The 12064-nt window shown below is 42.6% G+C and overlaps 1 protein-coding gene across 1 annotated transcript in view; it reads left to right on the top strand.

The window, feature by feature from the left end:
- Nucleotides 1–12064, top strand: part of carmil2 (capping protein regulator and myosin 1 linker 2) — a 175759-nt gene that overhangs the window by 147226 nt on the left and 16469 nt on the right. Inside the window, exons 33-35 of the mRNA XM_059651643.1 lie at nt 2186–2567; nt 4824–4940; nt 9892–9928. Of these exons, the coding sequence (XP_059507626.1) occupies nt 2186–2567; nt 4824–4940; nt 9892–9928 (536 nt within the window). The remainder of the gene's footprint in view (nt 1–2185; nt 2568–4823; nt 4941–9891; nt 9929–12064) is intronic.

Raw genomic sequence — 12064 nt, 5'->3', positions numbered from 1 at the left:
CACCATACTTCAAAATTTAAGTCATCTTAGAAACATAAAATACAAAACATCTTCCTAACCAAACACATTTTGTAGATATGATTTACTTATGTGTTTTCATCACAAGGGAGATGGTGAAACAATGGGCAGGAAGAGAGTCAGAAGATCAGCCTTCTTCAAACGTCAGTGAACCACCACCCCCCACTACCACCAACTTAAGTCTTAATTGAGCTGAATATTTCTTCTCACATTCCAGGATTCATTAACATGTACTTCACTTGTGTTTCTGACTTACTTATCTGATCATCCATCATCAGCTGATTTTTAAAGTCAAGGTCCATAAACCAGGGAATCCTATGCCACATGTGACTCTTCTAATTACCCATAGTGTTTGGGGGCACTTTAAGCAAATGACTTTATATTCCAAGATAATGAAATGTGAGGCTGGATGAACACAGCAGGCTCAGCAGCATCTCAGGAGCACAAAAGCTGACGTTTCGGGCCTAGACCCTTCATCAGAGAGGGGGATGGGGTGAGGGTTCTGGAATAAATAGGGAGAGAGGGGGAGGCGGACTGAAGATGGAGAGAAAAGAAGATAGGTGGAGAGGACAGTATAGGTGGGGAGGTAGGGAGGGGATAGGCAACCCGAAGGTTGCAGGAACAGCAACTCATATTCCGCTTGGGAACCCTGCAGCCCAACGGTATCAATGTGGACTTCACCAGCTTCAAAATCTCCCCTTCCCCCACCACATCCCAAAACCAGCCCAGTTCGTCCCCTCCCCCCACTGCACCACACAACCAGCCCAGCTCTTCCCCTCCACCCACTGCATCCCAAAACCAGTCCAACCTGTTTCTGCCTCCCTAACCTATTCTTCCTCTCACCCATCCCTTCCTCCCACCCCAAACTGCACCCCCATCTGCTACCTACCAACCTCATCCCACCTCCTTGACCTGTCCGTCTTCCCTGGACTGACCTATCCTCTCCCTATCTCCCCACCTATACTCTCCTCTCCACCTATCTTCTTTTCTCTCCATCTTCGGTCCACCTCCCCCTCTCTCCCTATTTATTCCAGAACCCTCACCCCATCCCCCTCTCTGATGAAGTGTCTAGGCCCGAAACGTCAGCTTTTGTGCTCCTGAGATGCTGCTTGGCCTGCTGTGTTCATCCAGCCTCACATTTCATTATCTTGGATTCTCCAGCATCTGCAGTTCCCATTATCACTGACTTTATATTCCTTCATGTTCATACTGTAGTGTCCTCATTCCCTGAAATGTTGGATATCTCTTAGATGGTATTTACTTAAACAAGGTTCGGTTCCACAACACTCGAGGCTGCTAGTGTGCCTGAATCTCCAATGCTTATCTAATTCAATTGTTCTGGTAATTGTGCAAATAATGCACGAACATGTGTCCAATGCTTCATCCAAGCATCATAGAAAGAACAACAACTATGTATTGTGAAATAACTGCATTATTTTTAAAGGGATGTTTCATAACCTTCCTCTAGAAACCACAGGCTTGCTCCTTTTATACCTCTCCCTCTTTTTACTTACTACTAACTCCAGTAGAAACACAAAACAGGCAGCTGATTTTGATCCTGCTGGCTTTCTGTCAGGTAGGTTGTGTTAAAATTACCCCCAACACTGAATGCAGATTTAGTTTAGATTCAGCGTGTCGGTTATTAGTGTGTAACTTGTAATTTGTTCTATACCATTTCTCATTAGAAAGGAACAGAAGCCCAAATTATCTTTCCTGTACGCACAATAACACACAACATACTCATCATTTATCCTATTTATAGAAAGTTGTCCTCTGTAGCTAATCCAGTTTTGAACAGGTCTGCTAAATGTTCTTTGCTGTGGTAACTCAACAAACTGATAACCAAAATTAACACTGGCAATCGTTTTATGTTACACTTTGTTTTATAAGTATTCATCAAAATGACATGACACGATTTGCAGACTCAGATGGCGTGACCTTGCACTCAAGTTACTTTCCATGACTAACACTCTGGAAAATCTCTGGCATCAATGTTAAAAAATTTCATGTGGCAACTCCAGGCTGAGTCAACATTTGTACAGAAATCTATTATTAACTGTAATTTCAAACAATAAACAAGCTCAACTTTTCCTGCATACAGCAATTGGTTTAATGCTTTGGTGTTGGAGTCGGACCAATTTCTGACCTTCTTCTCTGCTTTTTGTAGGAAAGATCAACCTCAAAAGCTGGAAGACTCAAACACTTCTTCATCGCTCCCAAAAACAAAAAAGAGATATCCCAAGCTCAGTGATTTGTTTGCTTTCAAGAAAACTCGGCTCAACAGGATGCAAAAGGTAGAGAAGGATCCTGAAAGAAACCAACAGAAAGGCAAGAAAAATTCTTCTGGGGAGATCCTAAAACCCCAGAATGAATCTGAGGAAATGCATGATCAAGCTAAACCAGAAGAGGGCAGTGCAGAACAAACCAAACAGGACATCAAACTCAGGCACCAGTCATCTTCCAGAGGTCTCAAAACACATTCATTAGTTCTGTTACCTGGAAGTAAGGATGTTGAGGAATTGTCTTTGCAGTTCACAATGAAAGGCAAGGTATGTGTAAAATTACAGATTGGGATATGCATATATTTGTTGCAAAATACAATATGCTGCAGAGATTGAAACAAGGTTGCAAATGTTGGAAATCCAAAAGTGTGCATTGTGCGGATCTGATGAGGGGATATAGCTGAAGTGGTAATTTTTTTTTCAGATCGTGATGACCTCCAGCTTATTTCCAGTATGTTATAAGGTTAATAAGTAAGTTTAAGAATTGCATCACATTTTTCATGTACACCAATATCAGTATTCTTGAAGCCAAGTTACCTGATGCCGATCCCCCTCCCCTGACGGACACTCACCACCCAACTTCAAACACCACAGCATATCCAAGTTAACTTGTCCAAAGACACTGAAATTCAGGGCAAGTGTTGTAGCACTGCTGCTAAGTTCATCTTTCTTGAGGAACATCTGCAGAAACTGCAGGCACAATATTTTTGTTCAACCTGTGAGAAAAGAAGTAACCCTCACCCATGCACGGTGGCAGCAGTGTGTACCATCTACAAGATGCACTGCAGCAACTCTCAAAATCACCCTTTGACAGCATCTTCTAAACCCACAACATCCACAACCTAAAGACAAGAACAGCAGGCACATAGGAACGCCATCATCTGCAAATTCCCCTTCAAGCCGCATACAGTCTTGATTTGGAACTACACTACCATTTGTCAGTGTCACTGGGTAAAATCCTGCAACTCCTTTCTTAACAGCATTGTAAGCATTCCCGAATCAGTGAGTGATCCAGCTAGTGGCCAACCACCAAAGTTTCCTTTTTAAGTATCAGAGATAATTGGAACTGCAGATGCTGGAGAATCCAAGATACAACGTGTGGGGCTGGATGAACACAGCAGGCCACGCAGCATCAGGAGCACAAAAACTGACATTTCGGGCCTAGACCCTTCATCAGAAAGATTTGATGAAGGGTCTAGGTCCGAAACGTCAGCTTTTGTGCACCTAAGATGCTGCTTGGCCTGCTGTGTTCATCCAGCTCCACACTTTGTTATCTTTCCTTTTAAGTATCTCATTTCTGCTTGGGGACCCTGTAGCTTTCCGGACTCAATATCGAGTTCAATGATTTTAGGGCCTAAACACCTTCTACCATCCCCTTCCTGGATCCCCACACATCAAACCTTATTATATGGGCTGTATTCACCACAGTCAACCCACTTTCACCCTCTAATGGTGCCCACTAGCAGTTTCTCTTTCTCCCTGGCTCATCAATCTCTTGCCTGCTGTCCTCTTTCTCACTGCGCTCCATCTCCACCTATCATTTATTCCTTTGCCTTCACCCACCTCAATCTTTAGCATAGATACCAACCATATACTGGTTTACAATCAGCTCTGAAGAAGGGTCATTGGACGTAAAATGTTGACTCTTTTTGTTTAGTAGTGGTGTCTGACCTGCTGAGTTTCTGTAGCTTTTTCTGTTTTTTGTTTCAGGTTTCCAGCATCCACAAACATTTTTTTTCCCTTTGATGATTGGATTGGTAATAACATTACATAATTGATTTATATGCACCAGAGCTTTTATCCATGATCAGTGTTCAGTTAGCTCATCATTGTGGAGATAGGGCTGTACTGTTTGGTCTCAGCACCCTACACTTTGATCAGAAAGGAAAGAGGATTAGCATAAAATCAAGATGGGAAGGCACATAATAGGACGGGATCAAACTCTGGAGCAATGACCTATAGCAGTGCTTCCCAAACTTTTCAATAAAGAAACACTTCAATTAGATTAATGCACACCTAACCTTTTTCATGTTACTTGCACAGTATCAGAGGTCTACACACTTGTGGCTCCGGTGACTTGCGCATATGCAGTTGATAGGAGTCCCTGGTAACTTCAAATACTGCCATGACTAATAGACACCAAGGCTCCAGAGGAGATCGGAATCATGGATGCAGCTTTGACACTTGATAAAAGGTGATGCTGCTGCCAAAAAATTTCAAAGGACACTTCTCAACTTGTTGCAGCACACCAATTGAAAACCACTGCCCTACAGGGTCAGCATTCTGGGAAACGTGGCCAGCAACCAATATCCAGTATGTGTCACACCATCAGGAGAAGTCAGAAATAAAAGACTCTTCTTATATTAAAAGTGAAAGAAGTTTTATCAATATTTTTTGTGTCTTACCTGTGAAGAGCTAGTGTTGGTGTTGCCTGAAATTTGTCCAAAACGAACACTGTATAGTCAATTGAAATAGGGTTTTGTTAGTCGGCATTAGGAATCTATCATTTCTGTCAACACACAGGAATCCAAAACTGAGCTGTTTGAAGGACGTCACTTGCTCAAATCTGAGCAACATATACACCGGACTCTTGAGCGAGCAGGTCCAAAAGTGTTGCACTCTGAACCTAAGACAAAACTGGTAAGACATAGTTTATTTTTAAACTGTCACAAGTGTTTGAAATTGCTTTGTTTGACAGGGCTTGCAGAAATCTTTCTGATACTGCAGTGAAATCTCTATCATCACACCGGCCTGTGCAACAACTGTGAAGGTGCTGCTTCAATAATTTACTCATTGCAAAAAGCTTTGGGATATCCTTTTCTCCTCTAACAGCTCACAACACAAATTTTATCTGAAGCATTGCAAACCACAAAGTCAGTTGCAGTTCTGCACTGGAGACAGTAGGAACTGCAGATGCTGGAGTATCTGAGATAACAAGGTGTGAAGCTGGATGAACACAGCAGGCCAAGCAACATCAGAGGAGCAGGAAGGCTGACATTTCGGGCCTAGGTCCTTCTTCAGAAAATTTTCTGAAGAAGGGTCTAGGCCCGAAAGGTCAGCCTTCCTGCTCCCTTGATGCTGCTTGGCCTGCTATGTTCATCCAGCTCCACACCTTGTTATCGGCAGTTCTGCACTGGTACTTTGTGACAAAAGCAACAAAACTAAGATTTGATAATCCTTCTCAATATTGTCCAGATTGTCTTGATCAAGTGGACATTCAAACAATGCCAATTACCATAGGCAGAAATAGTATAAAAGGAGTGGGTACGTGTGTGTGTGTGTGTGTGAGAGAGAGAGAGAGAGAGAGAGACAGAGAGAGAAAGAGAGATACCCAGGTCCTTCTGCTGCAGTAGAAGAGGTAGTACAGTGAACATAGAAAAGTACAGCACAGTACAGGCCCTTCAGCCCACGATGTTGTGCCGTGGAATAATCCTAATCCAAAAATAAAATAACCTAATTTACATTCCCCTCAATTCACTGCTGTCCATGTGCATGTCCAGCAGTCGCTTAAATGTCACTAATGACTCTGCTTCCACGACTACCACTGGTAAGCCATTCCATGCGCTCACAACTCTCTGGGTGAAGAACGTCCTTCTGACGTCTCCTCTATACCTTCCTCGTAACACCTTAAAACTATGACCCTTCGTGGCAGTCAATCCCGGCCTGGGGAAAAGTCTCTGGCTATCGACTCTATATCTATGCCTCTCATTACCCTGTACACCTAAACATGCCAGACTCCCCAAAAATTGATCAGAGACAGAGACGCAAGAAAATTAATGTATGTGAGTCTTAACAGAAATGGAGCTATTAATAGCACTAAAGAGCAACAGCTGCCCAGGACCACCAGATGGTTTCCATTCCCAGGGTATTAAAGAACTGGTGGAAACATTGCAAATAGCCCAGTTAATCATCCAAAGTTCTCTCAATTCAAAATTTGAAGCTTTCTTACCAGGTAGAGTTGTAACTGCTGGAACCTAGATGGTTTGGTAAGAATTTAAACTAGTTCAGCAGGGGCAGGGGTCATAGTGTGTTAGTTCAATAACACAGCATAACTTAGGAAAGGAGCATTGGCAGAGCAAGTTCAGCCATGTGTTGTCTGAAGGGAGTAAGACAAGGCTGGATGGCCTCCACTTTAATGTCAGGAGTATTAGAGGTAAAACAGATGAACTAAGTGTATGAATTGACACATGCAGCTGAGGTGTTATTGGGAATTTAGTATTCTGAGTATAGGATCTTCAGACAGGATAGGGGAAAGTGCAAAAGTGGAGGTGGTGTTGCATTGTCAGTTGGGCAGTCAGTTCCTGCAGTAAGGAGGCACAATATCTTGGAACAGTTGTCAAATGAGGCTTCCTGGATGGAACTTGTGAATAAAAATGGGGCAGTCACTGTTAGGAGTGTACAATAGGCTGGATCTGGCCTATCAGATCCAACCTACTTACAGGTATTAGGAAAAGCTACTTGCGGGTAAATGTGCAGCAGGACAATTGTAGAATCCCTTCAGGGTGGAAACAGCCCATTCGGCCCAATGGGTCCGCACCGACCCTCCGAAAAGCATCCCACCCAGACCCAACCCCCCTACCCTGTCTGTCTAACCCTGCATTTCCTATGGCTAACCCATCTGACCTGCACATCCCTGAATGCTATGGGAAATTTAGCATGGCCAATCCATCTAACCTGCACATCTTTGGACTGTGGGAGGAAAGCTGAGCACCTCGGAAACCCACACAGACATGGGGAGAATGTGCAAACTCTGTGCAGACAGTTGCCCAGGAGCAGAATTGAACCAGGATCTCTGGTGCTGTGAGGCAGCAGTGCTAACCACTGAGCCATTGTGCCACCCTCAAAAAGGAGGCTTTCAGAAAGGGAGTACAGACTGAATGAATATATTCCTTTTAGGGTCAAATACAGGAGCAACAAGAAGACCATGGATGTCTAGATATATTCAGGACTGGATAAAGAGAAAAAGATGTAAACAGGTATGAAGGGAGCAAAACAACAGAGACCCTAGAAGACTGTAGGAAATGCAAGGTGGAGCTCAAGAAAGCAATTGAGAGCAAAGAGGGTGAATGAGAAAACACTGGCAAGCTGGATCAGGAAGAATCCTAGGATATTCTACAAATGTATCAAGGGAAGAGAAACCAGGGAAATATTACAGCCGATTAGCGATCAAGAGTGCAATCTGTATGTGAAGCTAGAGGACACTTGTAGAGTACTTCACATCTGTCCTTACTTGGGAGAAGGAGGATTCCAGTACAGAATTCAAGAAGACAGACTCTGACTTTCTTGAGCCGATTGTAAAAGAAGTGAGAAGGTACTGGAGGTTTTGGCAGATTTTAAAGTGGACAAATCCCCAGTGGATGAGTTGTCTCCCACAACAGCTTGGGGTATGAGGAGGAATCTCCAGGGGCCCTGACCCCAAATTTTTAATTTGTCTCTGGCAACAATGGAGGAGCAGAAGACCGCAGGACAGTTCGTGTGGTTCCACTTTACAGTGGTAGGGAGGGAAACTACTGGAGAAAATAGTGAAGAAGAAAATAAATTTTCATTTGCAAAGGCAAGATGTGATCAGGGATAGTTAGCATGGCTCTGTCAGAGGGAGATCATGCTAGCAAATCAGGTAGAACTTTTCAAGGACATGATCAAACGTTTTCACGAGTATCAGGAAATTGATGTAGTTTGTATGGATTTCAGCAAGGCCCTTGACAAGGTCTCACAGGGAAACTGATAAATAAGATAGAAACTCATGGAGTGGAGTATGAGGACAGGATGAATAGATTGCAGCTGTTTCTCTTAATTGAAGGGATACCAACACGGGGCATAATTTTAGGCTGAAAGGCAAGAGGTTTTAAGGGGATTTGAAGAAACCCTTTCTCACCCAGAGGATGGTGGAGTTCTGGAATGCACTGACTGGGAGGGTAGTTGAGGTGGAAAATGTCAGAACCCTTTAAAAAAATATGGGCAAGTACTTGAAGTGTCATATAAGAGTCAAGGCTATGGGCCTAGTGTAGGAAATAGTACATTTTTGGCAGTTAAGACTTGATGGGCTGAAGGGCCTATTTACTGCATGAGTCCAAGGCAGAGAGGTGATTTGATCAAAATTTCAAGGTATTAAGTGGGACAACCAGGGCAGATTAGGAGAACCTATCTGACTGTCACAAGTGTAGGTCTACAATGGACAAAGCCACAATCAGCAAGTGGGAAATTGGAAAATGTTTCTTCACACAAAGAATAGTGTGGTTTACAACTCTTTTCCACAATGGTTGATGCTCAAGCAGTTGTTATTTTTTAAACTGTGATTGACAGGTTTTTTATCCAAAGTAGGATTAAAGTCAAAAGCAGATATGTAAAGTTTTATGTCACAGATTAACCATGACCTCAGTAAATGGTAAAACAGGCTGAAAAGGGTTAAATAGCTTTCTTCTGTTCCCATGCTCTTTCAAAATCTGCTAGGTATTTAAAAAGTCCCTCTTGTCCCTTGGAAATCCCAAATCCTATTATAACTGGCGAATTATTATTTTAAGTGCAGGTTTTATTTTACCTATTTTGAAGCCGTGTTCAGAGCAGCGCATTTTGTCAAGGACTGAAGTGAGAAATCAGGATTAACATGAGCATATCCAGGGGCCTAATACCTGAAAAATGACTTGCATCAATCCTACAACAGAAGTTTATCATGCACCCAGAAACACATGATATTGCACACTGAAATTAGTCCTTTTTACACCCATTTTCTAAAATGAGCACAATAAGAAACAATTTTTATTGCGAAAAGTTTAAAAGACTCGTGGATAGAATGGTATTTCACTCTGCTGTTATTGGAGAAACATACAACACACAAGCTTGTCACCAGAGCTGTTAAGCACCTCCCTCTGGACAGTTGCATTGCCAATACTGGAGACTCAGGCGAAAGTCACACAGTTATAGACTTCTTTTTATTCACTTTGTGGGACTTGGGCATTGCTGGCTGTCCAGCATTTATTCCCCTAAAGAAGGTGCTACCTTCTTAAGCTGCTGAAGGCCATGTGCTGTAGGTTGACCCACAATATCCTTAGGGAGGAATTCCCAGGACTTTGACCTGGCAACAGTGAAAGAACAGTAATATATTTCAAAGCCAGGATGGTGAGTGGCTTTGGAGGGGTGAGCTTTGCAGCTGATGGTGTTTCTGGGTATCTGCTGCCCTTGTCCTTCCAGATGGAAGTGGTCGTGGATTTCGAATATTTAATGATTAATGATATATGAAGTAAGTACAAAGCAATGTTTTAAATTTCTCACATGAATTCCAGAAATTCATAGGCAAATCATTTGGGCTTGTAAGTTATCGGAGTGTTAGCATTAGCACCAGTTTCAGAATATGTATGCAGAAGCCAAGGAAAAAGTTCCTGATTCAGCCTGATGCTGCATAATGCCAGAGTAAAGCAAAAAGAAAACGATCTTCAGACTTTAACAAGGGATTAAATTAATAGCATATTTGTAGCTGGTTTACAGAGAGCATTGTTTAACAGCTGTTTAAATATTGTTACTGGAAGTTAAATACATGCACCAGACATTATGCATACTGTATAGTAACTCATTCTTGCCCTTTTCTACTTTTCAGAATGCAGAATCAGAATTAAAAGGAACAGACTGTAATGGTAGGACATAGGAAACTTAATTTATCTTTTGAATATTGGCATTACTTTTAAAAACTCGTCTTGTTCTGAATAAAATCCAGCAGGCACCACAAGTGGAGTGAAAGTTTGCTACATGCACTGTCTACATATAAAATTCAGACAGAAGTACTGATAATGCAACAGATCATTGGAGATGAAACAATATTGGAGTAATACAGTATAGTTTCATTTACAAGATCAAAGTCAGAGATGAACTCCAACTCTATTCTGGTGGGATGAAGTTGTCCATCACCCACATTTTCTTAGCTGTAAATGTCAAATCAGAGCTCTTTATTTTTTACTATTCCTATTTCAAAAAGGTATATTAAACACAGCCTGGATCCTAGATTGGGCAATTCAGCCCCAATGGCCTGCTCCACAATTCAGTATGATCATGGTTGATATCAGGTTGGCCTCAACTACACTTTCCTGCCAGTTCCCCATAACCCTTTAACCTGTTACTACTTAAAAATGTGTCCCCTTCATTCAATTTACTTAGCACCCTGGTGTACACCCTGGGGTTAGTGAATTCCACAGATGCATGACCCTTTCAGGGATGTAATTTGTCCTCATCTGTTTTAAATCTGCCGTCTTCTAGCCTAAAACTGCAACCTCTCGTTCTAGGTTGTGCTTAGAGGTGAAACATCTATGCTACGTCTACTTTGTCAATCACCTTTGTTATCTTTTATATCCTAAAATAGATCTCCTCTCATTCTTCTAAACCCTAGAGAGTGAAGGTCTGAATTGTTCAATCTCTCCTCTATGCTCTTTCATCTTTGGAACTTGACAGTATGCAGAGCTGGGTTGAGAAATGGCAGATGGAGTTCAACCTGGATAAATGCAAGGTGATGCATTTTGGAAGGTCAAACTTAAATGCTGAATATAGGATTAAAGGCAGGATTCTCGGCAGTGTGGAGAAACAGCGGGATCTTGGTGTTCAAGTGCATAGCTCCCTCAAAGTTGCCACCCAAGTGGATAAGGGTGTTAAGAAAGCATATGGTGTTTTGGCTTTCGTTAACAGGGGAATCCAGTTTAAGAGCTGTGAGGTTTTGCTGCAGCTCTGCAAAACCCTGGTGAGACCACACTTGGAATATTGTGTCCAGTTCTGGTCTCCCTATTATAGGAAAGATGTGGAGGCTTTGGAGAGGGTGCAAAGGAGGTTTACCACGATGCTGCGTGGACTGGAGGGCTTGTCTTACGAGGAGAGGTTGACTGAGCTCGGACTTTTATCTCTGGAGAGAAGGAGGAAGAGAGGTGACCTGATCGGGGTGTACAAGATAATGAGAGGCATGGATAGAGTCGATAGCCAAAGACTTTTCCCCAGGGCAGGATTGACTGCCACGAGGGTCATAGTTTTAAGGTGTTAGGAGGAAGGTATAGAGGAGGCATCAGAGGGAGGTTCTTCACCCAGAGAGTTGTGAGCGCATGGAATGCTTTGCCAGTGGTAGTCGTGGAAGCAGAGTCATTAGTGACATTTAAGCAACTGCTGGACATGCACATGGACAGCAGCGAATTGAGGGGAATGTAGGTTAGGCTATTTTATTTTTGGATTAGGATTATTCCACGGCACAACATCGTGGGCCAAAGGGCCTGTACTGTGCTGTACTTTTCTATGTTCTATGTTCTAACTAGTCTAGTAAACTAACAAGTTCGTAGGTGACACAGAAACTGAGGGTGTTTTTGATGGTGAGGATGATCTCAGGCTACAGTCCGATATTGATCTACTGGTAAATTGGGCAGAGCAATGGCAGATAGAAATTAATCCTGATAAATGAGATGAATCATTTTGGAAGGTCAAATAAGGGAAGGATATACACAGTGAATTTTAGGTCCCGAAGGAGTACTGAGGAACAAGGGGATCTTGATGTACAATTCCATTGATCTCTGAAGCTGTCGGCACAGGGTTGTCAGAGTGGAGATGAAAGCATATGGGATGCTTGCCTTCATTACTTAGGGCGTAAAATATAGGAGCAAGGAAGTCTTGTTACAATTTCATAAAACATTGGTTAGGCCACCGATGGAATATCATGTGCAGTTCTGGTCACTGTACAATCGGAAGGACATGATTGTATTGAAGAGGGTGAAGAGGAGATTCACAAGGTTGTCACCTGGGATGGA

This window comes from Stegostoma tigrinum, chromosome 16 (assembly GCF_030684315.1).
Source record: "Stegostoma tigrinum isolate sSteTig4 chromosome 16, sSteTig4.hap1, whole genome shotgun sequence".
Taxonomy (NCBI): Eukaryota; Metazoa; Chordata; class Chondrichthyes; order Orectolobiformes; family Stegostomatidae; genus Stegostoma; species Stegostoma tigrinum.
The sequence above is the reverse complement of the archived record's forward strand: the minus strand, read 5'-3'. Positions and strand labels throughout refer to the sequence as shown.